Source organism: Crinia signifera, chromosome 2, assembly GCF_055691185.1.
Source record: "Crinia signifera chromosome 2, ASM5569118v1, whole genome shotgun sequence".
Lineage (NCBI taxonomy): Eukaryota > Metazoa > Chordata > Amphibia > Anura > Myobatrachidae > Crinia > Crinia signifera.
Window position 1 is genome coordinate 385,957,856 of NC_139218.1, and position 25,328 is coordinate 385,983,183.

Here is a 25,328-nt window from a genome sequence, read left to right on the forward strand (position 1 = left end):
TGCCGGTATAGTACAGGTTTTTAACAGTCTGTACCAGCAAATTATAACTGTACCGAATGTACCGATTTATAGACATTTCAGCTGAGACGGCGTCACTGTCTCACTCACTCTCTCGTGTGCGCCGCATCCTCCTCCTGGCTCCCGGGCCCCGGCTCCGTGTGCTCATGTCTGTGGTGCGCCGCCGGCTCCCCCCCACCCATCTGCCTGAGGGAGAGGGGTGCAGTGGCAGGCCAGCCCCGGCACGCGTGACTGGGGGAAATTTTGGCATCGGAGGAGGCTCCTAGCCCAGCCTGCCACGTCTTCAGCACAGTGAGTCTGACTGTAAGTGGCTGCAGCTTAGGCTACACTACTAAATAATAAATCTCCACACAGTGTGACTTGACTCATACCCTCCAACATGGCTTGCCCCCTTCCCTTCCCTTATGATCAGAGCCGAATTTCCCATTAGGCACGTGAGGCACCGGCCTAGGGGCGGCACATGTTTGGGGGCGGCACTTGGATGCCTGTGATAGTACTGTCAGCCCAAAATGTACCAATAACTGCAAAATACCCACTGTACTGTACTGTATTCCATCTTAAATAGAGTGTAAATGTATGGGACATGCAGATACTGCCCCTGTAACTGTCCTACTTAGTAAACATTATTGTTGTGCCTAGGGGCGCCCTCATCCCTAAATCCGCCCCTGCTTATGATACATATTTAAATACATATCTAAAAAAATGCCCAGTATACATTCGGAGAGGGGGCATGACCACTGTAAGGATAAATGTGTAGCCCCTCGACCTGGTGGCCCCTTAGGTACCAGTGAGAATGTAAATTAACCCTACACACCAAACACACGGTGGCGAGTTAAGAAAACACTCTGTTTAATATCACAAAGGCAGCTAGTTAAAAGCATAATACATGGGAGTATACAATATGTATGTGTTACATTCTGATTGGTCTGTTGGTCTGCAGGGCAAATTCAACAGGGGGGAAGGGAAGGAGGGCATACAAAATATCATACACAAAGAAAATGAGTAACAAGGGGGGTTTTCGATTATAGAGGAGTTTAAGCATGAACACACTGCATAGCAATTCCAAAGGGGGGGTTAAAAGTAGAAGCTCAGTGAGGAAGTGATAAGACACACAGACTTATTATTCTGTAACCTTGAAATGTAGCTATAGAGAAACAGTCTACTGAAAATGAGAGCATTCTACGTGCAAATTCTTATATGCTACATGGGTTCAAATTTAACCCTTCAATCCCCTCTTAGAATCATGAATTTAGATGATATGATTCTTCTTACCAAATTCCTTATTTCTGTGCTTAGCGAGATATTGTTTGTAACCTTCAGGGGAATTTGCGTGTGCAGGGGCAATGGATTCATACATAATACCTTTGGTAGCAAGTTTTCTACAACATAGTATAATACAAAAAACAACAATACAGATAATTGTAAGAATAATCAATATATAGATTGCTAATTGAACAAGGGCCTGTTCTATACCATTTTTCAAACCATCCAAACCATTGGCTCCATGGGTTATCGATGCCTGAGTTCTTCTTCAATTCTATTAATAAATCCTCCAGTTTTTTTTTTTAATAGCTAGAGTAACTTTACCATTGGGGCCTGTATTGTCAGGGATATATGTACAACATCCTTCAACTTTCCCTATATAAACACAAGCTCCTCCTTTCTCTGCTAATATCATATCTAGAGCCATACGATATTGAAATGTCATTTGTGATGTGGCTTCTAATTGTTCTGCAATGCCTTTTAAAGCGTCTTTTGTATCATTTACAAATCTCTGCTGGTTGTAGTAAATGTAATTAATCCAAGCAACATTCTTGTTTGCGGTGATTATGGGTATGATGGATTCAAAGCCAGCCGCAACTTGATCTCTGGCCCTGAATTCATCTGGGACCCCTCTTGGGACCCCTATTGCATCAATATATCAGTATAAGTGTTAGATGAGTTATACCATAGGGTTAGTAGTTCACCATCTTGGGTTATATCTACTTCAGTCTTATACATAGGGATATAGGGAGTAATGACGAACAAAATCATCAGGGTCCAGGCCAGAAAGTGGCTCAGGGCTTGTGGCATCAGAAGATGGATCCTCTTCTCCATCATGTAGGAGGTTAGGGCTGTCTGCCCCCATTAGTACCTCGCCTTGATCTGTTCTCTATCCGGGACTTTACTCGGGATTCTCTTTACTCTGGATGCGTGTATCCACACTGGACTCTCTTCTGTAAGGACAGCCGTCCTCGTTACTGCTACGATCTCTGTTTCTGGACCATGGGTGAAATCTCCTGGACCTTTATTCCTGGGGAGAACCTTCACAACGACCTTGTCTCCGATCTGGAAAGGATGTGTTGATTCCTGTGGATTAAAAAGATTTTTACAAATAACACCATGTTCAATTTCACTAAGTCTGGTGATGAGGGGGAAAGGTCTTCCTATTAAAATTTCAAAGGGTGAATAACCCAGAGTCTGTTGGGGGGGTCATTCTAATTTCTGCTAGGACTATGGGGAGGGTTTGTTTCCATTTATTAAATATTCCTCCTGTTGCTTTCCTAAGTTTGTCCTTTTAAAGTCCTATTCATTTTCTCCACTATCCCTGAACTTTGAGAATGATAGGGAATGTGAATATTTCCTCTCTATTTGAAGTGCTTTCACTAAAGCTTGTGTGATTTTTTTGCTGTAAAGGCAGTGCCTTTGTTGCTATCTATTTGGAGCGGGCATCCCCATCTAGGGATGATTTCTTGTGTTAGTATGCGTGCAACTGTTTTTGCATCTGTGATATAAAAGTCTTTGCTCAAAAGTATGGCTGTGGTGATTTTGCTATAATGTCCTACCCCATGGTAGTGAGCAATGAACAATGGGGCGCTTGATTGTAGTATGCATGGTCTCCCCTCTTTGCAGATCAATCCTGTTATAGGATTTTTCTGCAATATTGGAAATAACCAGTCATCCAAGTCTTTTTGTGATGCTGATCTTTGTAGTTCAGTGATCAGGTTTATCTTTCTACATTTGGCAAGCTCTTGTGAGCGCTATGAGTTCTGCAGCTTGTGCTGATTGATATGGAATGGGTCTCGCTTCTAAAATGTCATTTGGGAGGCGTACCACTGCGTAGCCTGCCTGATATGTCGAGTCATTGGGTCTACTACAAGAACCATTCACAAATACATGGTCAGAACCTGGTATTGGTACAGGGGAAATGTCAAGTCTAGGGGAGGTCTCTGACTCTATTGATGCAGAACAGTCATGATCGTCAGGAATGTCATCTTGTGGCCCTTTTGTCCTAAAAGTGCATTTAGAATGGGTACGGGGCCTGAGGATGCGTTTGCATACTTAATGGTGAGTGAGGGGCTTCCTAGCAACAGGACCTCATCTCCACTAAGACGCTGGGCTGACATGTTGTGTGTGTAGCCCTTTAAGTAATGCTACAACATTATGTGTGGTATGGAGAACAGTGGGTGAGCCTAGGGTGAGTGTGGTTGCCATCTCAGCTACCATTGCACAGGCCGCCAGTGCCCGAAGACAGGCAGGCATACCTTGGACCGACACCGGCATCACTTTGGAAAAGAATGCCACGGGGCGCAGCTTACCTCCATATTTTTGTGTCAGCACACCCGCCATGGTTTTACATTTTGTCCCTTGCATATAAATGAAATGGTTGTACATAGTTTGGGAGGGTCAATGCCGGACTTTTCATCAACATACATTTTTAAGGCTTTCATATGCATTTAACATTTCTTGTGACCATTGTATCTGTTTAGGTTTGTCATTGAGTGTGGCTTGTCTCAAAATGTTATCATAGTAGGAACAGTCAGAAATCCACTGTCTGCAATAATAGTGTTTGGGCGGACCAGACCCAGTACAGACTGTATGCGTTGTGGGCTGACTTTCCTCTCTCCCTTTTTCAAGACAAAACCTAAATAATCAACATTCTTTTTGCACCATTGCATTTTTGCTTTTTGACACTTTGTGCTCACATTCACAGAGCCAGTTTAACAGTGATATACCATCCTCTCGGCATGTGTCAGCAGCGAGGGTTCTTGTGTACTCAGCTGTGACCGTGGTGGGCCAGTGGAGGGCGCTGGGTAGCAGGATATAGAAGGTATGTGACCTACACAGGGAAACCAGGGCACAGTAACTCAGTGTTGGCAACGACCAGGAACAGGGGCGCAGCCTCCTGCTCTGGCCCTCTGGGTACAGGCTGGGACTGAGGCTGGAGTTGTGCCTTGAGACGGCTTGGAAGCCGAGGTTGACAGTGAACAGTCTGGAAGCTGCGGGAGTTGTCGACGTAGGATGTCGGCAGTCAGATGTGAGGCGACTGGAGGCACCGGTATAGCAACAGGATGGATCCTCTGATGAGACTGGGAAGCCGAGCAGAGCGAACCAGAGGGTTGGCGGAGACCAGAAGCAGGGGCGCGGAGTCTAACTTGCCAGCGGTGTTCACCAGGAAGTCCCGCAAGGAACTATGGGCTTGGCTGCGTCTGGCAAGCAGGTCGCGGCCCCCTGTCCTGGTCCTCTGGACGCGGGCTGGGAGTGAGGACACTGGAGAAATGAGGAAATGTCTTTGGAGACGGCCTGAGAGCCGGGGAAGATAGTAGACAGCCTGGGAGCTGTGGGACGGCCTGGGAGCCGGAGTTGTAGTTGGCAGCCTGGGAGCTGCGAGACGGCCTGGGAGCCGGAGATGACAGTTGGCAGCCTGGGAGCTGCGGGATGGCCTGGGAGCCGGAGTTGGCAGCCTGGGAGCTGCGAGACGGCCTGGGAGCCGGTGATGACAGTTGGCAGCCTGGGAGCTGCGGGATGGCCTGGGAGCCGGAGTTGGCAGCCTGGGAGCTGCGAGACGGCCTGGGAGCCGGTGATGACAGTTGGCAGCCTGGGAGCTGCGGGATGGCCTGGGAGCCGGTGGTGATGACCTGGGAGTCGTCAGTACATGAGGTAGATAACCTGGAGAGAGTGACAGAACCTCTGGAGACACTTGTGAAAACCGTTGACACGGGATGTCGACAACAGATGAAGATGTGACAATGCTTGAATGCGGCAACTGATGGACGTCGGAGATGACACGGATGTTGTTAGTCACCAGGAGATGACGGAAGCACAGAGTCTCTGGAGGCCCTTTGGGAAACAGTTGACACAATGTCGACAATAGATGATAACGTGACAATACTCAGATGTAGCAACTGATGGATGCCAGGGATGACGCAGATGTTGTTAGTCAGGGATAGACGGCAGAAGCTGAGTGTCGACTGTGAGGTAGACAGTGCCTGTCGGCAGATCAGGACCGAGATGGAAGAAAGTCACTGATAGGTTTGAAGGTAGTTTGGCCTGGAAGCCAAGGGGTCTAGCCTGAGAGCTAGTGGAGATTGCTAGCCAGTGCCAGTGGTATCCTCTGCAGGGAATGGCTTGCTCACTCAACCGCAGGATGGAATTAGCAGGAGTCTCTGGAGATGACCGGAACCAGGTAAGTAGCAGCAGAAGCAGCAGGACACTTGGAGATGGGATCACTGGAGACTGGATAACCAGGAGCCTTGGAACTCTCTGTCTCTGGGGTAACCACTCAGGAAGCAGAATGAACAGTTGTTCAAGGCAAGGAGGACTCTGGGAAGCTGGCTTATATTCCTCCAGGTGATTGCTAATTGTCTGCAGCTGCAGCAGCAGCCAGAACTAAGAATTATACCTTGAGTACCTGGAACATGTGACTAGTGCAGAACTCAGGAAGCTTCATTGGAGTTAATCACTGAGGAATGGAAAGCAGCTGCAACAGCAGCAGCTAGGAACCAGACCAGCATCAGGAAATAAATGTGAAACAAGTCAGGTTCGTGACAGTACCCCCCCTTTTTAGGGTGGACTCCGGACACCCCAATGAACTTGGCAGGGGAACTAAAGAACTCACAACTGAGTTTTTCACAGATCCTCTTAGTTTTCATCTTCGGAACAGGTGGACCATCCATCATCAAAAAAAACTGAATTTATTGGAGTATCGTCTTGGAGAAAAACATGGTCGGGAAGGATAAAACCTCCTGGATAGGGAGTTTCATCATAAACTGGGTCATAATCGGAATCTGAGTCCAATTCTAGTGGACATATATGATCCTTTCTCTTGGAGATATCAGTTAGAGAGTCATGTGAATAATGTAAAGTAGAAGAACCAATACAGATTGCAGACTCTGAATGATCAGTATTCCTCTCTTTAGGGACCGAAGTGATGTTAGCTGGTACATCCATGAGGCTAGAATTCCTAAAATAACCTGCCGAAGAACAGAGTGAAACTACACCCAACCTTAAGTCAGGAGAATGGGGTATAGAAACATCTTTATCTCTGGAGATATGATGACTGTTAATATACGGATCCTGTAGTCTCTGGTCTTGTTCAAGTTTGGATACTCCAGAAATTTGAGACTGCTGATATACCGTGGAGGAATTGCAATCTTTTAATTGAGATATGCCTTGATTCAATATAACTTGATCTTGTTCGGAAAATGATGGTGCAGTAGTGGATAAGCTCTCAGTGACCCTGGCGGAACCTTTCAAAGGTCCCAAAGGAGCTGGTTTTGGAGGGAATTCTCTTTGAACTGCTTTTAGAAATGCCGGGAGGTCACTAAGTATGGGATCCTTAGATTCGATGAGGGAATTAGCCCATTCCAAGGCTTTACCTTTGAAGAAGAGTAGTAAAAGTCTAACTGCGTTAGCAGGAGTTATGACTACTGATGGATCAGAATCCATCTGTGCGAGGATTTTTTGGAGAATACAGCGAAACTGGGCAAAATCACCCTCAAAGTACAATGGTGAACTACTTACAGTAAAATCTTCAGTATTTAGGCTGATGGAGGAAGTCTCTGGGATTATGGTAACAACTTCATCCGTTGGGAGTAGACGGTCCATTGAAGAATTTGAACCTGAACCTCCTTTTAGGTTCATAATGGGAAGACCATTACTAAGAGGATTAGACTGAAGTTCGACACTGGAACAGGCGGAGTCCGGGCTGGAACCGGAACGGACAGAATCCGGGTATACAGATGGTCCGTCTTGGACCTGGACTACACAGGGTGTAGACATAATGGCACAGGAAGAAGGCTGACCTGGAGTAAATGGCTTGGGTGCCATTTCTGGAACTGGAGAAACAGAAACCTCTTCTGGGGTCAAAGCATCAGATGCCTCGCTGGAGGCTGATATTTTCAAAACACTTCCTTGGATTGTAGCTACAGATGTCCCAACACAAGCTACAGGATCAGGTACCTCATCCGAGGCTACGGACACAGATGTTTTATTTGGGACTAAGGAATCTGAGACCCTTTTAGTGACGCAAGACTTGTACATCCTCCTCTGGTTCTCAGACTTGGAACTAGGAATATGCGTGACTGAAGCAGAGATGGCGGGAGCAGATGTTTCAGAAGAATTATGCAAAAGAGCAGTGCGGTATTGGGGCTTGTCACCCCTCCTGGATGTACAGAGGTTACAGTCTCTAATAAGGTGACTAGCACTACCACAGTAGAAGCATAGGTGGAGCTGTCTGCGACGCTGACGTTCAGCTTCCGAGCATTTGGGATGCGAGAACCTCCTGACTTTGTCTTCACACTGCATGGAAGAGAATAGATTATTTCTAAGAGAGTTTGTAACAGGAGATTGTTTCGTTGCAGTGGTTCGCACGGAACTTCTTGCGGTAACTTGTGTACTCTGAAGAATCTCTGGTATTAGCAGAATTATAGTGGACAGAAGGCTTTGCAGCTGTTCCAACAATTTATGAAGAACACTCAGAGGCTCAAAATCCCTTTGATAAGGGAAGTGGGAAATCTGCGGACAATCCATGGGGGACCGGGGACAGGTTACTGGAACAACCGGTGTTGAATTGGAACGTGGACTAGAAGTACCCAGAAATTGATGGAGATCATCCAAACTGGAAGTGGCAACAGGTGACGCAAAAAAATTTTTGACAGTCGACGCAAGAGGTGTCAACGACTGCTGTATAGTATCCAATCGGGTGGATACTCCCTGGAGACTCTTCATTATCCCTTGCTGAGTGGCTTCTTGGATCTTCATATGGCCGGAGACACCTGGAAGAGCCGCTGGTCCCACACTTGGGTCGTGAGCCAAGTACATCGGCCTTGAACAATCTGTCAGCAGCGAGGGTTCTTGTGTACTCAGCTGTGACCGTGGTGGGCCAGTGGAGGGCGCTGGGTAGCAGGATATAGAAGGTATGTGACCTACACAGGGAAACCAGGGCACAGTAACTCAGTGTTGGCAACGACCAGGAACAGGGGCGCAGCCTCCTGCTCTGGCCCTCTGGGTACAGGCTGGGACTGAGGCTGGAGTTGTGCCTTGAGACGGCTTGGAAGCCGAGGTTGACAGTGAACAGTCTGGAAGCTGCGGGAGTTGTCGACGTAGGATGTCGGCAGTCAGATGTGAGGCGACTGGAGGCACCGGTATAGCAACAGGATGGATCCTCTGATGAGACTGGGAAGCCGAGCAGAGCGAACCAGAGGGTTGGCGGAGACCAGAAGCAGGGGCGCGGAGTCTAACTTGCCAGCGGTGTTCACCAGGAAGTCCCGCAAGGAACTATGGGCTTGGCTGCGTCTGGCAAGCAGGTCGCGGCCCCCTGTCCTGGTCCTCTGGACGCGGGCTGGGAGTGAGGACACTGGAGAAATGAGGAAATGTCTTTGGAGACGGCCTGAGAGCCGGGGAAGATAGTAGACAGCCTGGGAGCTGTGGGACGGCCTGGGAGCCGGAGTTGTAGTTGGCAGCCTGGGAGCTGCGAGACGGCCTGGGAGCCGGAGATGACAGTTGGCAGCCTGGGAGCTGCGGGATGGCCTGGGAGCCGGAGTTGGCAGCCTGGGAGCTGCGAGACGGCCTGGGAGCCGGTGATGACAGTTGGCAGCCTGGGAGCTGCGGGATGGCCTGGGAGCCGGAGTTGGCAGCCTGGGAGCTGCGAGACGGCCTGGGAGCCGGTGATGACAGTTGGCAGCCTGGGAGCTGCGGGATGGCCTGGGAGCCGGTGGTGATGACCTGGGAGTCGTCAGTACATGAGGTAGATAACCTGGAGAGAGTGACAGAACCTCTGGAGACACTTGTGAAAACCGTTGACACGGGATGTCGACAACAGATGAAGATGTGACAATGCTTGAATGCGGCAACTGATGGACGTCGGAGATGACACGGATGTTGTTAGTCACCAGGAGATGACGGAAGCACAGAGTCTCTGGAGGCCCTTTGGGAAACAGTTGACACAATGTCGACAATAGATGATAACGTGACAATACTCAGATGTAGCAACTGATGGATGCCAGGGATGACGCAGATGTTGTTAGTCAGGGATAGACGGCAGAAGCTGAGTGTCGACTGTGAGGTAGACAGTGCCTGTCGGCAGATCAGGACCGAGATGGAAGAAAGTCACTGATAGGTTTGAAGGTAGTTTGGCCTGGAAGCCAAGGGGTCTAGCCTGAGAGCTAGTGGAGATTGCTAGCCAGTGCCAGTGGTATCCTCTGCAGGGAATGGCTTGCTCACTCAACCGCAGGATGGAATTAGCAGGAGTCTCTGGAGATGACCGGAACCAGGTAAGTAGCAGCAGAAGCAGCAGGACACTTGGAGATGGGATCACTGGAGACTGGATAACCAGGAGCCTTGGAACTCTCTGTCTCTGGGGTAACCACTCAGGAAGCAGAATGAACAGTTGTTCAAGGCAAGGAGGACTCTGGGAAGCTGGCTTATATTCCTCCAGGTGATTGCTAATTGTCTGCAGCTGCAGCAGCAGCCAGAACTAAGAATTATACCTTGAGTACCTGGAACATGTGACTAGTGCAGAACTCAGGAAGCTTCATTGGAGTTAATCACTGAGGAATGGAAAGCAGCTGCAACAGCAGCAGCTAGGAACCAGACCAGCATCAGGAAATAAATGTGAAACAAGTCAGGTTCGTGACAGCATGCCTCCTTTGTTGAACTACAGATAAGCAGATCATCTGCATACTGTAGCAGGACTGAACCATAGGGGGGGTGCCAGGGGGGTTGTGGCTTGGAGCACGATGCTGTACACAACAGGGGAGTCAATATACTCCTGCATCATGTTAACTGCTGGCCTCAAAAGAAAATGCAAATAACAGTTGTGTCTGGGTGTCCACAGATATGCTAAAAAATATATTTTTCAAATCGGTTACTGAGAAGTAGGCGGCATCTACAGGGATGGCTGAGATGAGTGAGTTTATATCAGGTACAATGGGTGCAATGGGAACAATTAATTGGTTTATTGCTCTGAGGTCCTGTTGACCATGTCTGAGGATTTACAGTGTCTAATTCTGTGTTTGGGTCAGAACTGTCAGTCATGAGCAAGTGTGGTGATGAAACATCAATTCCCTTTCCTATGTCATGGCCCTTTAAGGTCTGTCTCTTTCACAGTCAATCTGAAATCTGGGGTTGTCTCTAGGTCTGGGTTGGCTGGGCTGCATGGGGTTACTGACCTGTCGGGGTTTGTTTGAAGGGGACGGACAGTCTCTAGCCCAATGGCTATCCCTTTTACAATTATAGCAGCTTGTCTGCCTGTTGGGTGGGGGTCCCGCAGGAGCCCTCTGAGGTAGCCTGTCTCTAGGAGAACGGAATGATTTATTCTGTCTCCTAGGATTGTTTTGATTTTGGAAGCGTGTGAACGGGGTATGTGGTGGTGTGACAGTGTTTCTTTTAACTTCAAAACAATCTGCTGCTTCCTTTTTATACAAATGTTTTTTTCAAAATCCTTCACTGTATCAGAGGTTTAAGTTGAAACATTCTGCTTCACAGCGAGGCTATACATCGGCAGCAGATTATTAATGAAAGTGGAAACAAGTAAATTATCATTATGCAGAAGCGGCAGACTTGCTTCCTCGGTCCCGCACTTCTTGAATCTTTTCCAGAAATTTGTACTGTTTCTGTTTACAACTTACAGCTATGGGGAGAGATGAGCGTGCTTTAAACACTTCATTTATATGTGCAGCAAGTTGATCCCACATAGCATCTATGCCTTCTTGTCTATTAAGTGGGTAACCTACAGTTGTTTGTGTGACTGAGGGTACACTGATAAGTGGAACTTTTTTTCAGTCTCATTTATTGTAATGGTCAATTATATCATTAACAATGAGTCTCATATCTCCTTGGGTAAAACTGCGTCCTTTGCATGCTTTCTTTAAATATATTATACATCCTATTGGTGTTATTATTGTTTTGGGACAATTTTTAATTATCCTATCTATCCCGCTAAATTGTCTACTCAAGAGTTAATAAAATAGTAATTTGTGGGGGAGACACGGGCAACATATTCTTTACATGTCTCTCCTGGTAAAAGCGGGGAATATTCTGTTTCTTTACTCTAATATAATCCCATAATATAACAGTATGTCAGTCAATATAGTCACAATAATATCTGTCACAAGTCAAGTCGCAATTGTACTTAGAATCACTTTAAACAAAATGACATTCAGTAGCCAAATCACTTTGCAAATCTACTTAGAATCACTTTAAACAGCAATAACACTCAGTGGCCGTACACTTACCACCCGTCCACTGAGTATTCTTAATACAAAACATACAGTAAGGCAGACAGAACACTTCAGCGTACGTACACTTACCATCCGTCCACTGAGTGTTTAAAACAAATACACAGTTGCAACATTAACAGACAAACATGTACATACATATATTTAGGCGATCAGATCGAGGAGGCTTTCTCTGTGAACCCCTGGTTCAATTGCGGTATCCCGGATACCTGTTTCGTAATCTCAAGTCCCGGACTTGAATTACCTTTACGTGGACCCCAGGTCCTTTTTTATGACGTGGACCCCTGGTCCTCCTTGTATCCCTGATACATTTATGGCGTCATAAATTTCCTTACATACAATTACGTAATATTAAGTCCCGGACTTAAATATTACCTTGTCACGTGTTCCCGGAACACGGAGTGAGTTCAGATCCAGTAGATGGTCGCAATCCCTTAGCGGAAAAAGACAGACAAGTAATTCTCTATCTTACCGATCAGGGGACGATCGTCTGGACCCCGGACTGGCCCCCAAATTGTAAGGATAAATGTGTAGCCCCTCGACCTGGTGGCCCCTTAGGTACCAGTGAGAATGTAAATTAACCCTACACACCAAACACACGGTGGCGAGTTAAGAAAACACTCTGTTTAATATCACAAAGGCAGCTAGTTAAAAGCATAATACATGGGAGTATACAATATGTATGTGTTACATTCTGATTGGTCTGTTGGTCTGCAGGGCAAATTCAACAGGGGGGAAGGGAAGGAGGGCATACAAAATATCATACACAAAGAAAATGAGTAACAAGGGGGGTTTTCGATTATAGAGGAGTTTAAGCATGAACACACTGCATAGCAATTCCAAAGGGGGGGTTAAAAGTAGAAGCTCAGTGAGGAAGTGATAAGACACACAGACTTATTATTCTGTAACCTTGAAATGTAGCTATAGAGAAACAGTCTACTGAAAATGAGAGCATTCTACGTGCAAATTCTTATATGCTACATGGGTTCAAATTTAACCCTTCAACCACCCCCCTTTACTCATGCACACGCCCCCTTTCCGAATGTGTGTGCCGAATTCTGCCCTAAAAATGTTGGAGGGTATGCAACAACAACAACATCATTGTTTACACTTTGCCCAATGCACCTGTCACCAGCTGTTTTATTTCACAAAGCACTATAAACTCCCATGGGCTGGACACAGACACATACCTCCCAACATGACCCTCTCCAGGAGGGACTCATTGCTCTGCTCCAGCATTTCCCTCTTAATGCATGATTGCCATCACCTGTGTTCAAGCACCTTTCTTATCAATTCAACTGTTACACACAGATGAAGGTAATCATGCATTAAGAAGAAACTCCAGGAGCAGAGCAATGTGTCCCTCCTGGAGAGGGTCATGTTGGGAGGTATGCAGACACAGGTTTACTAAAATGCGTCTACATACCTCCCAACATCCCAGGAGAAGAGCAAATAATGTGTCCCTCCTGGAGAGGGTCATGTTGGTATGCGTCTTCTATAATATTAATATAATATAATATAAAAAAAAAAAAAAAAAAATTGTAATTCGGCGGCCATTTTGTGGAAGACCTCTCAGTACACTCCACGGACATCATGAAAATGGAGTAGACAATAAGTAACGGAAGGTAGAGGGCTCTAGTGTCAGACAGACACGGCCAATGGTGGATCGCTTTACTTCCTATTTAGCTATGAGAGAGACGCGGTGATTGGTCCTCAGCTGTGTCCTCTCCTCTGGAGTTTATGCTTTTGATCCTGGGCGCTGGTTTTAAAATAAATCCTGACCTGAAGAAATCAATCACAGAGGCTTGTGTATGGTGAGTGTAACATGGTATCCAGTAATATATGTATCCCGTGTAATATCACCGCAGATAAGAGCGCTCTCCCTCATCTAACTGCTGTGGAGCATGCCAGGTGCGGGGAGAAAGGCTATGCTGGGACTTGTAGTCCCACAGCAGCAGACGAGGCATAGGCTGCCTAGAGGAGGTCTATATCACCTTATTGCTCAATGCAGGGGGTGCTTGCAAATCTGAGCTACACTTATTTTCAGTGACTGGTTATAAGTCATTGGGGAGGGGGGGGATAGGGTTCTGTTTCCCTTAACTAATCCTGGGCATTGGGGGGTTGGGTCTGATTCAGATCTCTGCGCTAATTCTGTCATAGATACAGGATCAGGATAAATATGCACAACAGCTGGGATTTCTGCGATCTCGTAACTGAACAGAATGGCCGTCGCAACTGAGATGCTGGAGATGTGATTTATCCCACACACCTGCGGGATAGGTGGGGAGACAGTGCCGCGGGTAGTGTAACATCACATCGCCCATCCATCCAGTAGTTATCAGTACTAAGCTGGTCCTGCGGGATAGGTGGGGAGACAGTGCCGCAGGTAGTGTAACATCACATCGCCCATCCATACAGTAGTAACCAGTACTAAGCTGGTCCTGCGGGATAGGTGGGGAGACGGTGCTGCGGGTAGTGTAACATCACATCGCTCATCCATACAGTAGTTATCAGTACTAAGCTGGTCCTGCGGGATAGGTGGGGAGACGGTGCCGCAGGTAGTGTAACATCACATCGCCCATCCATACAGTAGTAACCAGTACTAAGCTGGTCCTGCGGGATAGGTGGGGAGACGGTGCTGCGGGTAGTGTAACATCACATCGCTCATCCATACAGTAGTTATCAGTACTAAGCTGGTCCTGCGGGATAGGTGGGGAGACGGTGCCGCAGGTAGTGTAACATCACATCGCCCATCCATACAGTAGTAACCAGTACTAAGCTGGTCCTGCGGGATAGGTGGGGAGACGGTGCTGCGGGTAGTGTAACATCACATCGCTCATCCATACAGTAGTTACCAGTACTAAGCTGGTCCTGCGGGATAGGTGGGGAGACAGTGCCGCAGGTAGTGTAACATCACATCGCCCATCCATACAGTAGTTACCAGTACTAAGCTTGTCCTGCGGGATAGGTGGGGAGATGGTGCCGCGGGTAGTGTAACATCACATTGCCCATTCATACAGTAGTTACCAGTACTAAGCTTGTCCTGCGGGATAGGTGGGGAGATGGTGCCGCGGGTAGTGTAACATCACATCGCCCATTCATACAGTAGTTACCAGTGCTAAGCTGGTCCTGCGGGATAGGTGGGGAGACGGTGTCGCGGGTAGTGTAACATCACATTGCTCATCCATACAGTAGTTACCGGTGCTAAGCTGGTCGTGTGGGATAACGGTGCCGCAGGTAGTGTAACATCACATCGCCCATCCATACAGTAGTTATCAGTACTAAGCTGGTCCTGCGGGATAGGTGGGGAGACGGTGCCGCGGGTAGTGTAACATCACATTGCTCATCCATATAGTAGTTACCAGTGCTAAGTTGGTCGTGTGGGATAGGTGGGGAGACGGTGCCGCAGGTAGTGTAACATCACATCGCCCATCCATACAGTAGTTATCAGTACTAAGCTGGTCCTGCGGGATAGGTGGGGAGATGGTGCTGCGGGTAGTATAACATCACATCGCCCATCCATACAGTAGTTACCAGTACTAAGCTGGTCCTGCAGGATAGGTGGGGAGACGGTGCCGCAGGTAGTGTAACATCACATCGCCCATCCATACAGTAGTTACCAGTACTAAGCTGGTCCTGCGGGATAGGTGGGGAGACGGTGCCGCAGGTAGTGTAACATCACATCGCCCATCCATACAGTAGTTACCAGTACTAAGCTGGTCCTGCGGGATAGGTGGGGAGACGGTGCCACGGGTAGTGTAACATCACATCGCCCATCCATACAGTAGTTACCAGTACTAAGCTGGTCCTGCAGGATAGGTGGGGAGACGGTGCCGCAGGTAGTGTAACATCACATTGCCCATCCATACAGTAGTTACCAGTACTAAGCTGGTCCTGCGGGATAGGTGGGGAGACGGTGCCGCGGGTAGTGTAACATCACATCGCCCATCCATACAGTAGTTACAGTACTAAGCTGGTCCTGCGGGATAGGTGGGGAGATGGTGCCGCAGGTAGTGTAACATCACATCGCCCATCCATACAGTAGTTACCAGTACTAAGCTGGTCCTGCGGGATAGGTGGGGAGACGGTGCCGCGGGTAGTGTAACATCACATTGCCCATCCATACAGTAGTAACCAGTACTAAGCTGGTCCTGCGGGATAGGTGGGGAGACGGTGCCGCAGGTAGTGTAACATCACATTGCCCATTCATACAGTAGTTACCAGTACTAAGCTTGTCCTGCGGGATAGGTGGGGAGATGGTGCCGCGGGTAGTGTAACATCACATCGCCCATTCATACAGTAGTTATCAGTGCTAAGCTGGTCCTGCGGGATAGGTGGGGAGACGGTGTCGCGGGTAGTGTAACATCACATTGCTCATCCATACAGTAGTTATCAGTGCTAAGCTGGTCCTGCGGGATAGGTGGGGAGACAGTGCCGCGGGTAGTGTAACATCACATTGCTCATCCATATAGTAGTTACCGGTGCTAAGCTGGTCGTGTGGGATAACGGTGCCGCAGGTAGTGTAACATCACATCGCCCATCCATACAGTAGTTATCAGTACTAAGCTGGTCCTGTGGGATAGGTGGGGAGACGGTGCCGCGGGTAGTGTAACATCACATTGCTCATCCATATAGTAGTTACCAGTGCTAAGTTGGTCGTGTGGGATAGGTGGGGAGACGGTGCCGCAGGTAGTGTAACATCACATCGCCCGTCCATACAGTAGTTATCAGTACTAAGCTGGTCCTGCGGGATAGGTGGGGAGATGGTGCTGCGGGTAGTGTAACATCACATCGCCCATCCATACAGTAGTTACAGTACTAAGCTGGTCCTGCGGGATAGGTGGGGAGACGGTGCCGCAGGTAGTGTAACATCACATCGCTCATCCATACAGTAGTTACCAGTACTAAGCTGGTCCTGCGGGATAGGTGGGGAGACGGTGCCGCAGGTAGTGTAACATCACATCGCCCATCCATACAGTAGTTACAGTACTAAGCTGGTCCTGCGGGATAGGTGGGGAGACGGTGCCGCAGGTAGTGTAACATCACATCGCCCATCCATACAGTAGTTACAGTACTAAGCTGGTCCTGCGGGATAGGTGGGGAGACGGTGCTGCAGGTAGTGTAACATCACATCGCCCATCCATACAGTAGTTACCAGTGCTAAGCTGGTCCTGTGGGATAGGTGGGGAGACGGTGCCGCGGGTAGTGTAACATCACATTGCCCATCCATACCGTAGTTACCAGTACTAAGCTGGTCCTGCGGGATAGGTAGGGAGAAGGTGCTGCAGGTAGTGTAACATCACAGCTCCCATCCATACAGTAGTTACCAGTACTAAGCTGGTACATACATACTAAGCTGGTCCTGCGGGATAGGTAGGGAGAAGGTGCTGCGGGTAGTGTAACATCACATCGCCCATCCATACCGTAGTTACCAGTACTAAGCTGGTCCTGCATGATAGGTGGGGAGACGGTGCCGCGGATATTGTAACATCACATCGCCCATCCATACAGTATTTACCGGTACTTAGCTGGTCATGCGGAATAGGTGGGGAGAAGGTGCTGCAGGTAGTGTAACATCACATCGCTCATCTATATTCTCTTTTTTCTTTCCTTTAATGCTGAAGTCTCTCTCCACCTATAGGAACCAGAACGCCTGTATGAATGTCACCAAGAGGCTGCTTGTTGGTACTGTGCTCTCCATTCAGAACACCAGCTTCACGTATCCCGCTTGTCCGGACTGCTTCTCCCGGCTGATAGATACAGGCAGCAGGTAGGAAAGCTTCATCCTTTATTCTGTGTCATACTCAGTCGGCCACCAGAGGGCGCATGGCATCTGCACAGAGAGCAACACGAACCGGTTGCGACCTTTTGACTGCCGATCTTGACACTATAGATCTAATGACTGCGTACCAACAAACCTGATGGGGCCAAATGTAATAAGGTGTGAGAATCAGAAAGTGAGAGATTTTGGGAGATTGTTCCCATTTTTTGACAGCTGCAATCATTTACATGGCAAACTCAACCTGGTTATTCAGTGTAAATGATGGTCGCTCTAAAAAAATGGGAAAACTCTCCCAAAATCTCTCACTTCCCGATTCCCATTTTGTTTGACGGATTGGCCTGTGGGCCAATCGAAACATGGGGGCGAGGCTTCACGGATGTCAAGGGCCGGGCTGTGCTCTGTGTCCCGGCACTTTGAAAAAGCAAAACATCGGTTTTGCTGTGCCATCGATGGAGGGAAACCATCTGGCCATCACTAGTTTCTTATCTGTGTCTCTTTCTGAAGTCCTCTCATATGCTACACTCACCAGGTACAAGTGCCAGCGGTGTGGCACGACGTGCAAGACCGCCACCCACCGATATAAGCTGTGTGTGAAAGTGGCTGAAGACCAGAAGCTTCATACGATCACCATCTTCGGAAGATGTTTGGAGAAGGTGTTCGGGGCCAGCGCCGATTTCCTGCACAGGTAAGACCCCACAGGTAGTGTAACATCACATCGCGGAGGGTGCCTATTACAGCGTTGGAAGTTTTCATTCTCATTAAACTGTCCAGGACTCTGATTGGCGGATGGCAGCTACAGTATCGAATAGCAATATGTCAGATGATCTTAATTCATTGGGTCGACCCAATTCGCAGATTGCCCTGTGGATAGAGAGGGCCATGTAGATATCTGTCAGTACCAAGAGATCATTGCGCACTGGATCTAATGGTGACTGTTATATCAGCTGCTGTCAGGTACGGCTTACTCTGTAAGGAGAGGTGATTAATACCCAGAATCCCCCCTCTTCTTGGCAAGTGGCTCAAATTATGACATTTATAGCACTGGTATATAATATTATTACTAGAGCTGCCGCCACATCATGTAGCATAAGGGACAGCGCGGAGCTGCTGTATATGCTCAGTGTGTGGATCTGAGCCCTCAATCAGTGCACTGGACTAGAGAGCAGCTACCAGGAAGAAGAGACAGGAGCCTTTCCATGAGGTGGGAGAAAGTGAGCTTGGAAAGTGCAGTACTGGTTCTGTTCTGTTTATGTATTTATTATGGCGTGTTTAACCTTTGTATATACTATAGACCATCTATAGTGTTTGCTATTAATAATCCCATACAGTATCCAGTGTGTAAAAAGACCAATGTTTACATTAATGCCGGGGGTCATTACTAAGGTCTTCTACTGCTCCCCCAGACACCCGCACTCCTCTAATGTTCCGCAGAGAATGTAGATGTATTTGGAAACCCCCTTCTAAAAATCGTGCTGTTACCGGTAATAACATAGTCCCAGACGCTACATGGGAAACTGGCACACACCCTGGCATGGCTGTGCCCAACACAGAGTCGGTCCCCAGTAAGAAATGTAGTACAGTGTGCAGTGCACTATAAAGGTGTGGGATGAACTATAGCCAGCGGTCCCCAACCTTTCTTCTCTCCCGTACCCCTTGATTAGGCTATTTTATTTCAGTACCCCTCATCTCAGTTTGAAATATCCACAATACTGACGAGTAGAGTGGAAGTGAGCGGTATGTGTGTCTTTATATTAAGGAGAAGCGGAGGAGTAGTGTGTGGTCAGAAATCGGTCCCTCTGTGTCTGGCAGCTGGCTGTGTACTGTCTTTGGTAGCTGAGGAGTAGTGTGCGGTCCAGGGTTCCCGCTAACGCCTGTAGGATTAATGCCGCTGCTTCCTCCACCCGTGTCAGCGCGGGGCAGATGATCGCAGATATCTGAGGGCAGCGCGGGTAGCTCCCAGTGGATTGCTGGTCGGGCAAAGGCACGAATTGACACTGCAGACGGAATTAGAAGTTAAAAACCGTGGTTCATCCCCATGGCAACAGGAGACTTCTTCCGCCATCGGAAGACTTCTTCCTCGTCTTCCATCATTACCAATATTCTTATCAAGGACCCCCAAGCGGTCTGCAGTGTACCCCAGTTTGGGAACTGCTAATCTATAGAATACCTCTGGTCATTATCAGAGGAGTATCCAGCTCGTTATCACTTATACTCTCAGGTCTGTTGCGTCACCTGTAAGCATTTTGTTTTCCTTTCCAGGCACTTGCTGGGTTCGGCCCAACTTCCAGGCTCTCTAGAAAGCGGCAGAGCACAGGAACTACTACATCAGGCAGCAGAATGTTGTCTCATCGGCCGAAGCTTCATCTTCTCTGTGAAGGTAAATCACAAGATTCAGAGGCTTTGTGACTGGTGATATGTAACTGCTAAGAGTTCACATCAAGGGTAATTACTGATAATGTTCAACTCCTAACAGCCAAAGTGGCGTTACACATCAGGATCTGGGTAATGACGGCGAATGGCCGGCCGCTTGCTGTGGTTTTACACTTCCTCAGTTAATAATCCCATTGTGTTTTACGTACTGATCACATGGACTTTTATATTTCCACGTTTGTGGCACTTGTAAACCTACCAACAAGTAAGGGCCTTGTTAAGGTTTACTCGGTCCCCTGCGAATCCGCTGTGGGACCGATGTTTTGTGTCTGCGCATGCGTATCGGCAAATATATACATGTGCAAACGTCTTTGGTGACTATCCCAGTTGCCGAGGCGTTCACTCACAGTGGGGCGGGCAGGGACCCAGCGTCTCCAGAAAACGGTGGGTGTGCCCAGAAAAACGCTGCGTGTCCCCATGCAAACACAGGCGCGGCGAAGCCTGCACGGGTCGGGCGTCTGACTTCACATGATGTCAACACCCCCTCTGTTCTCGCCCATTTCCGAGGCAAATAAAAGTCAGTTTGACTGACTTTCTTTTTGAAACGGGGAAAAAAATCATTCGATGTTCAGTGACCATCGAATGATTTTTCACTCGTACGTCCACATGCGGATGGTGGGTAGGCATTCGCATACTGGCGTGGGATGGGCGTTTTCCTCGGCCGGCATTTACTCGAACGGACGCTGCTTGGCGAGTGGGTCGGAAGTAAATATTTAAGTAGGACAATCCCAAATTGAGGGACTGATGTGTAGTCCCTGTATACATGACTAATTTGGGAACCGTTGAGAGATACTGAGTAATGTCTATTCAGTGGCACAGTGTATGGTCGACATGCATTATTGGGTCGACATGGTTTATGTCAACACATGACATAGGTGGACAGTCAATAGGTCAACGTGTTGTTGTTTTTTTTATTTGTTTTTTTGAGCCAACATGCGGTATTCCATGCCCTGCCATCCACTAGGGTGTCCATGTCGACATTCGGGACAAACATGAGAAAATCCCATGTCAACCTTATGACTGTCGACTGGGCCATTGTTGACCTATTGATTGTGTAAACCTTCAGTGATTGACTCTATGCATGTCAACCTAATATTGGTCCACCCAATGACCCATACCCAGTGCCACTGGCTTCAGCCGCAGGAGAAGGTTATGGGGTAATAGTTAGGAATTAGTGGAGGTTGGAACCATGCAGGAGGTATATAGGATAATGGGTGTGTTTGGGGCCCACGTCTGTACAGATGAATATATTCCATTAGCCTTACGTTGTAGTAAATTCCCTGTTGTGCTGTTCTGTGTTTTGCAGATACCAGGGGATCTGAGCAGAAGCGATGCGGTGTCTCTGTCCGGCTGGCGCCAGGGCATAGTTGCGTGCCAGATTATTCTCCCGAACGATGACCCCATTGGCTGCACAATCCTAAACCACTTTAATCGTCTGGCAGAGTCCGGATTGAGGAACAGTTTGACATATACTGAAATCTCTGCCGATACCACGCTCAGTGATTTGGGGTTCTCTAATGGCAGCCACAGCCTTAGTCAAAGCAAGAATCTGTTTGCGGGTTACTGGCAACAGTCTCTGGGATTATCACCCTCGACCCCGGCCAGCGCTTCAGAGGAATCTGCTCTCTGCAATTGCAGACAATGTCGGTGTAGCAGACCAGAGCAGTTATCCCACGGGGAGGAGCACAAGTCCCAGGAAAATAAACTCACTACCGCTCCCCGCAGCATTCGATGTACCAGTACTCCTCTCTGTTCCACTCATTCCTCGCTAAGGATTTCCAGAACGCCTAATTCTATGCATTACTACCAACCTCAAAGTTCCTCGCATTTTCCCAATCCGTGTTTTAAATTGAAAATGAATTTTGGGCAAGATGGCGATTTGCAGAACATTAGTAACTCAGGAGGTAGACGATGCCAAGACAGCCCAGCGGGCGGGGTGCAGCTTCTTCCCCAGAATGTGACGGCAGCGGAAACCCATCAAGGCCAGGACATAACCTGGGAAGACTTTCCATTCTCCGAAAGCCTGAGCAAGCTCCTAGTAGGAATTGAGAATGGCGAAGGCACAAGATCTCCCTTCTGCATTACAGAGAATGAATCCTATTCAGAAGGGTCTTACGGGAAACGTTTCGGTGAACATTCTGACTGTATTAAACCGCCAGGTGTCTTATTACTACTGTCAGCTGAGAAATCCGAGCACGGCACAGTGATGGAAGACACAGCACGGTATGGATTGGATGAGAGCGATGGGTCCAAGACCCTTGTTCTAAGCCACTCCTGTGAAATTGACGTAACCAACAATTTTCCTTATGAACCGCACATTTTGCCATCGAGCAATCCCCAAAGATCACTAGAGAACAGCCGTCAACCTGGTTATATAACGACGGACTCGCGTTCCATATCCTCAGCTTCGTACGATAGTTCATTGACCCCACAACGAACATCATCCCCACCACAGAATGGAAACGGGGAATATAGTTGCTCAGAAGACAAGGGTAGCGTTGCAATGTCTAACGTTCACCATCCTGTAAAGAGCATACATACGTGTGTCAAGTCATTAGGGGAGGGCAGCTTTTCCAGTCTCTCAGAAAATGGGATGAATTGCACATGGGAGGACGTGGACGCAGAGGCATTTTGCACCAATGACCTGAATCACAGAGACCAAGACACTGGCATTTTTAATGCTTCATCCGATCTATTCAGCACTAGCAATAACACAGAGGGGACATTACCGGTGGTCCCACATCCACAGTCGCTTAAAAAACATGGAAACCAAATTCAAGAATACACATTACAGGAATCGCCCTGTACAGATGTTATTCCTTATTGTCATAGACCTTCCCACACAACTACTAACTACGTGCTGGAGAACGGAGACGGTGCAGATAACGGTTGTCACTTTGTCCCGTGTTTACAGTCTACTCCGGTGCTCAGGCGACTCTCCGGAGCTAACTGCCTTCCCGCTGACGGGTGGCTCTGTAGTAACACCTCCAATGTCGCATTGTCTTTGCTTTCCATAGGGAGAAAGTCACATGGCTCCTTTACCAATTTCCTCTTTAAGAACACCGGACCATCCTCGTCAAAGCGCAGATCCACCATGTTCGGTGCGGTCGCAGATAACTTCCCCCTTCTCCACTCCCCAGTTACAGCGTTTCCAAATGCACAGGTGTCACTGAGGACCCTAAAGCAAAGACGCACAATGTCCATCTGTAAATCCACAAGGAGAAAGAGGATCTTGGCGAATAAAAAAAACTGTGGTACCCAAGGTTATTCTAACAGGCCTGGCAATGAATCAGGAAGTACGGTAACGAAGCCGCACTGTACGAAGACCAACAGGGATGAAATAGATAACGCGATGGATAATGTTGCAAATCTGTCTCCTGTGGTCTGTTCTTCAGAGCAGCCTGAATTTCAGTATTCCCCCATACAAACCCATCTTCCTAGTGGCTGGTCCCCAGAACTCTTTTCTGAAAATTCCAATGTTTGTCGGCAAAGTGACTATCTTCAGCGGCGTTTGTTCTAACTGGGAAATAGAATAAAATGAATGAAAAAAAACGTTGTTCCGATGTAGCTTTTGGTATTTACAAAGCTGCTGCTCCTGTTTGTCTGGCAAGTGAATGTTATGCCCCAGTAAAAATAAAAATGGGGTCTGCCTTTCACTGTGCTCCCGCCAGATTCTCAGCAGTTCACCAAAATCATCCCATTCCCCAAAAACTGGATATTTAGATGCCTACGCGGGAACATTGGCTGAGCTTTCTACAAAGCTGTCAGCTGCATAAAATGCTAACGGTTGTTAGATTGGGGCAACAATTGAATAGCTCCTATAGAGGATAAAGCGGCTGCATAAGCGCATAAAAGTTTATACACAGTTGCCCAACATCGCTCCCCGTGCGATTAGAATAAGGGCCATAAATTCTGGTATATTTATATGGTAAATTCCGCACCTTCCTTCTATATCTCCTACTGTAATATTAATAGGTGATGTCTGTTTGTGAATGATTTTTCGGGCTTTGCAATCAGCTTTGTACGTTGTTAGTCTGGGAGATTCTGGCCCTTATTCAGATCTGATCGCAGTACAAATTGTTCTAAAAAATGGCCAAAACCATGCTGTACTGCAGAAGGGCAGATGTAACATGTGTAGAGAGAGTTAGATTTGGGTGAGCTATTTTGTTTCTGTGCAGGGTAAATACTGGCTGCATTATTTTTACAGTGCAATTCAGATTTCAGTTTCAACACACCCCACCCACACGTAACTCTCTCTGCACGTTTCATCTGCCCCACCTGCAGTGCACATGTTTTCAAGTCCATTTGAGAAGGAATTTTCCTTTGCGAGTCAACCAGAATAAGGGCCTATATCCCTATCTGGACAGGTGGTGACAGCAGAAGACCAAAGCTAGCGGTAACAATGCACAAATCGCTGTACAGACAGGCAGCGCGATCCGCGTGTTTACTTCTGACTGTCGCGCTTCGGGGGCAGAAGGAACTTGAGGAATTTGCTGTCATTGTTCTGAGCAAACCTTGCTTGGTAACGTGCTGCTAATAATTAATGTGTTTGTGTGTGCAATGTGTGGAAGATAACGTTTTTTTTTGTGATGAACTGTAAATTTATATTCCGGTAATTTGAAAACAAATGATCAGCAGAAAAAGGTCTTTATTGTAATTATTATTGTTATTGCAAATAACTTAAAGAATTTGACACATATTGGGCCTGACTCAAATTTGTTCGATAGGCTGCATGTAGCCGCAGCCTAGCGAAAGGGTAAATGCCTGCCCACCCCTGCTGTGCTAGCATGCGAGGGGATGTGTACACTTGCACATCCCCTCACATGTCCTCCGAATTCAGGGCGGACGCTGACGTCATGTGGGACAGTTCTAATCTTGCGTGGTTCCCTGGCGTAAGTGCCCCCACTGTCCTGTTCAATTGATGCCTATTTGAAAGTGTGAAAGTGAGAAAATGTATTATAGATGGGATAATGCGTTCTTGCTGTAACTGGTATAGTTATCAGAAGGCACCCGAGGAGTTGTGCCCAGGGCTTCCAACAGGGGGGTGCTGTGGGTATGCGATGCCACGCCGCCGCAGCTAGGTAAGTAATGGTATTCGGGGGGGGCCAAGATTCCCAGTGGCGGCCCTAGTTGTGTGTCCTCATCACGTACAGTAATGCTGGCCACACATCAGACCAACTTTTCCTCCAACCACCCAACTAGTTGTTTGGATGGAATAAAAAAAAGACTTTGTCACACACAGTCTGGATCAGGGGACCAGGACAGAGAGTCGCGACTTGCTCGCTGGGGCAATGAAGACTAAAGCCCCTTGCGGCGTTCCCTGCCGAAAACCACCGGCGGGTTAAACCCTGCGCCTCTTCTCATGGTATTAGTCAATACCCTGTCACAACTGTGCCCTTGTGGCCAGTTCACCGCCCCCAAATGTCACTGTAATTGCCCTCTAACTCCACCCCGCCTGCCTGCCCGCCCGCCAATCTTCCCCATACCCCCTGCCCTGTCACTTACAGAGGTAGTGGTGACAGGCAACAGCAGGACCGACCATCCATCCATCTCCAGCGGCCGGGCAGGCGGTAGCAGCACAGCGGGCATGTGGCTGAGCG

General features: G+C 47.9%; 1 protein-coding gene and 1 long non-coding RNA gene across 2 annotated transcripts; one reads left to right on the forward strand and one right to left on the reverse strand.

Moving 5' to 3' along the window:
• Nucleotides 1–850: 850 nt before the first annotated feature.
• Nucleotides 851–12,524, reverse strand: LOC146058176 (uncharacterized). The gene is made up of 2 exons (XR_014469826.1): nt 12,108–12,524; nt 851–2,367 (listed from the first exon to the last, which is right to left on the reverse strand). It is a non-coding gene; the product is annotated as an uncharacterized LOC146058176 (long non-coding RNA).
• Nucleotides 12,525–13,016: 492 nt separating this feature from the next.
• Nucleotides 13,017–24,598, forward strand: DDIAS (DNA damage induced apoptosis suppressor). The gene is made up of 5 exons (XM_083170253.1): nt 13,017–13,330; nt 17,158–17,286; nt 17,828–17,983; nt 19,558–19,675; nt 21,035–24,598. Exons 1-5 carry the CDS (start codon nt 13,257–13,259, stop codon nt 23,246–23,248), a joined length of 2,691 nt encoding a protein of 896 aa, XP_083026379.1. The 5' UTR covers nt 13,017–13,256; the 3' UTR covers nt 23,249–24,598.
• The last annotated feature ends 730 nt before the right edge of the window (nt 24,599–25,328 follow it).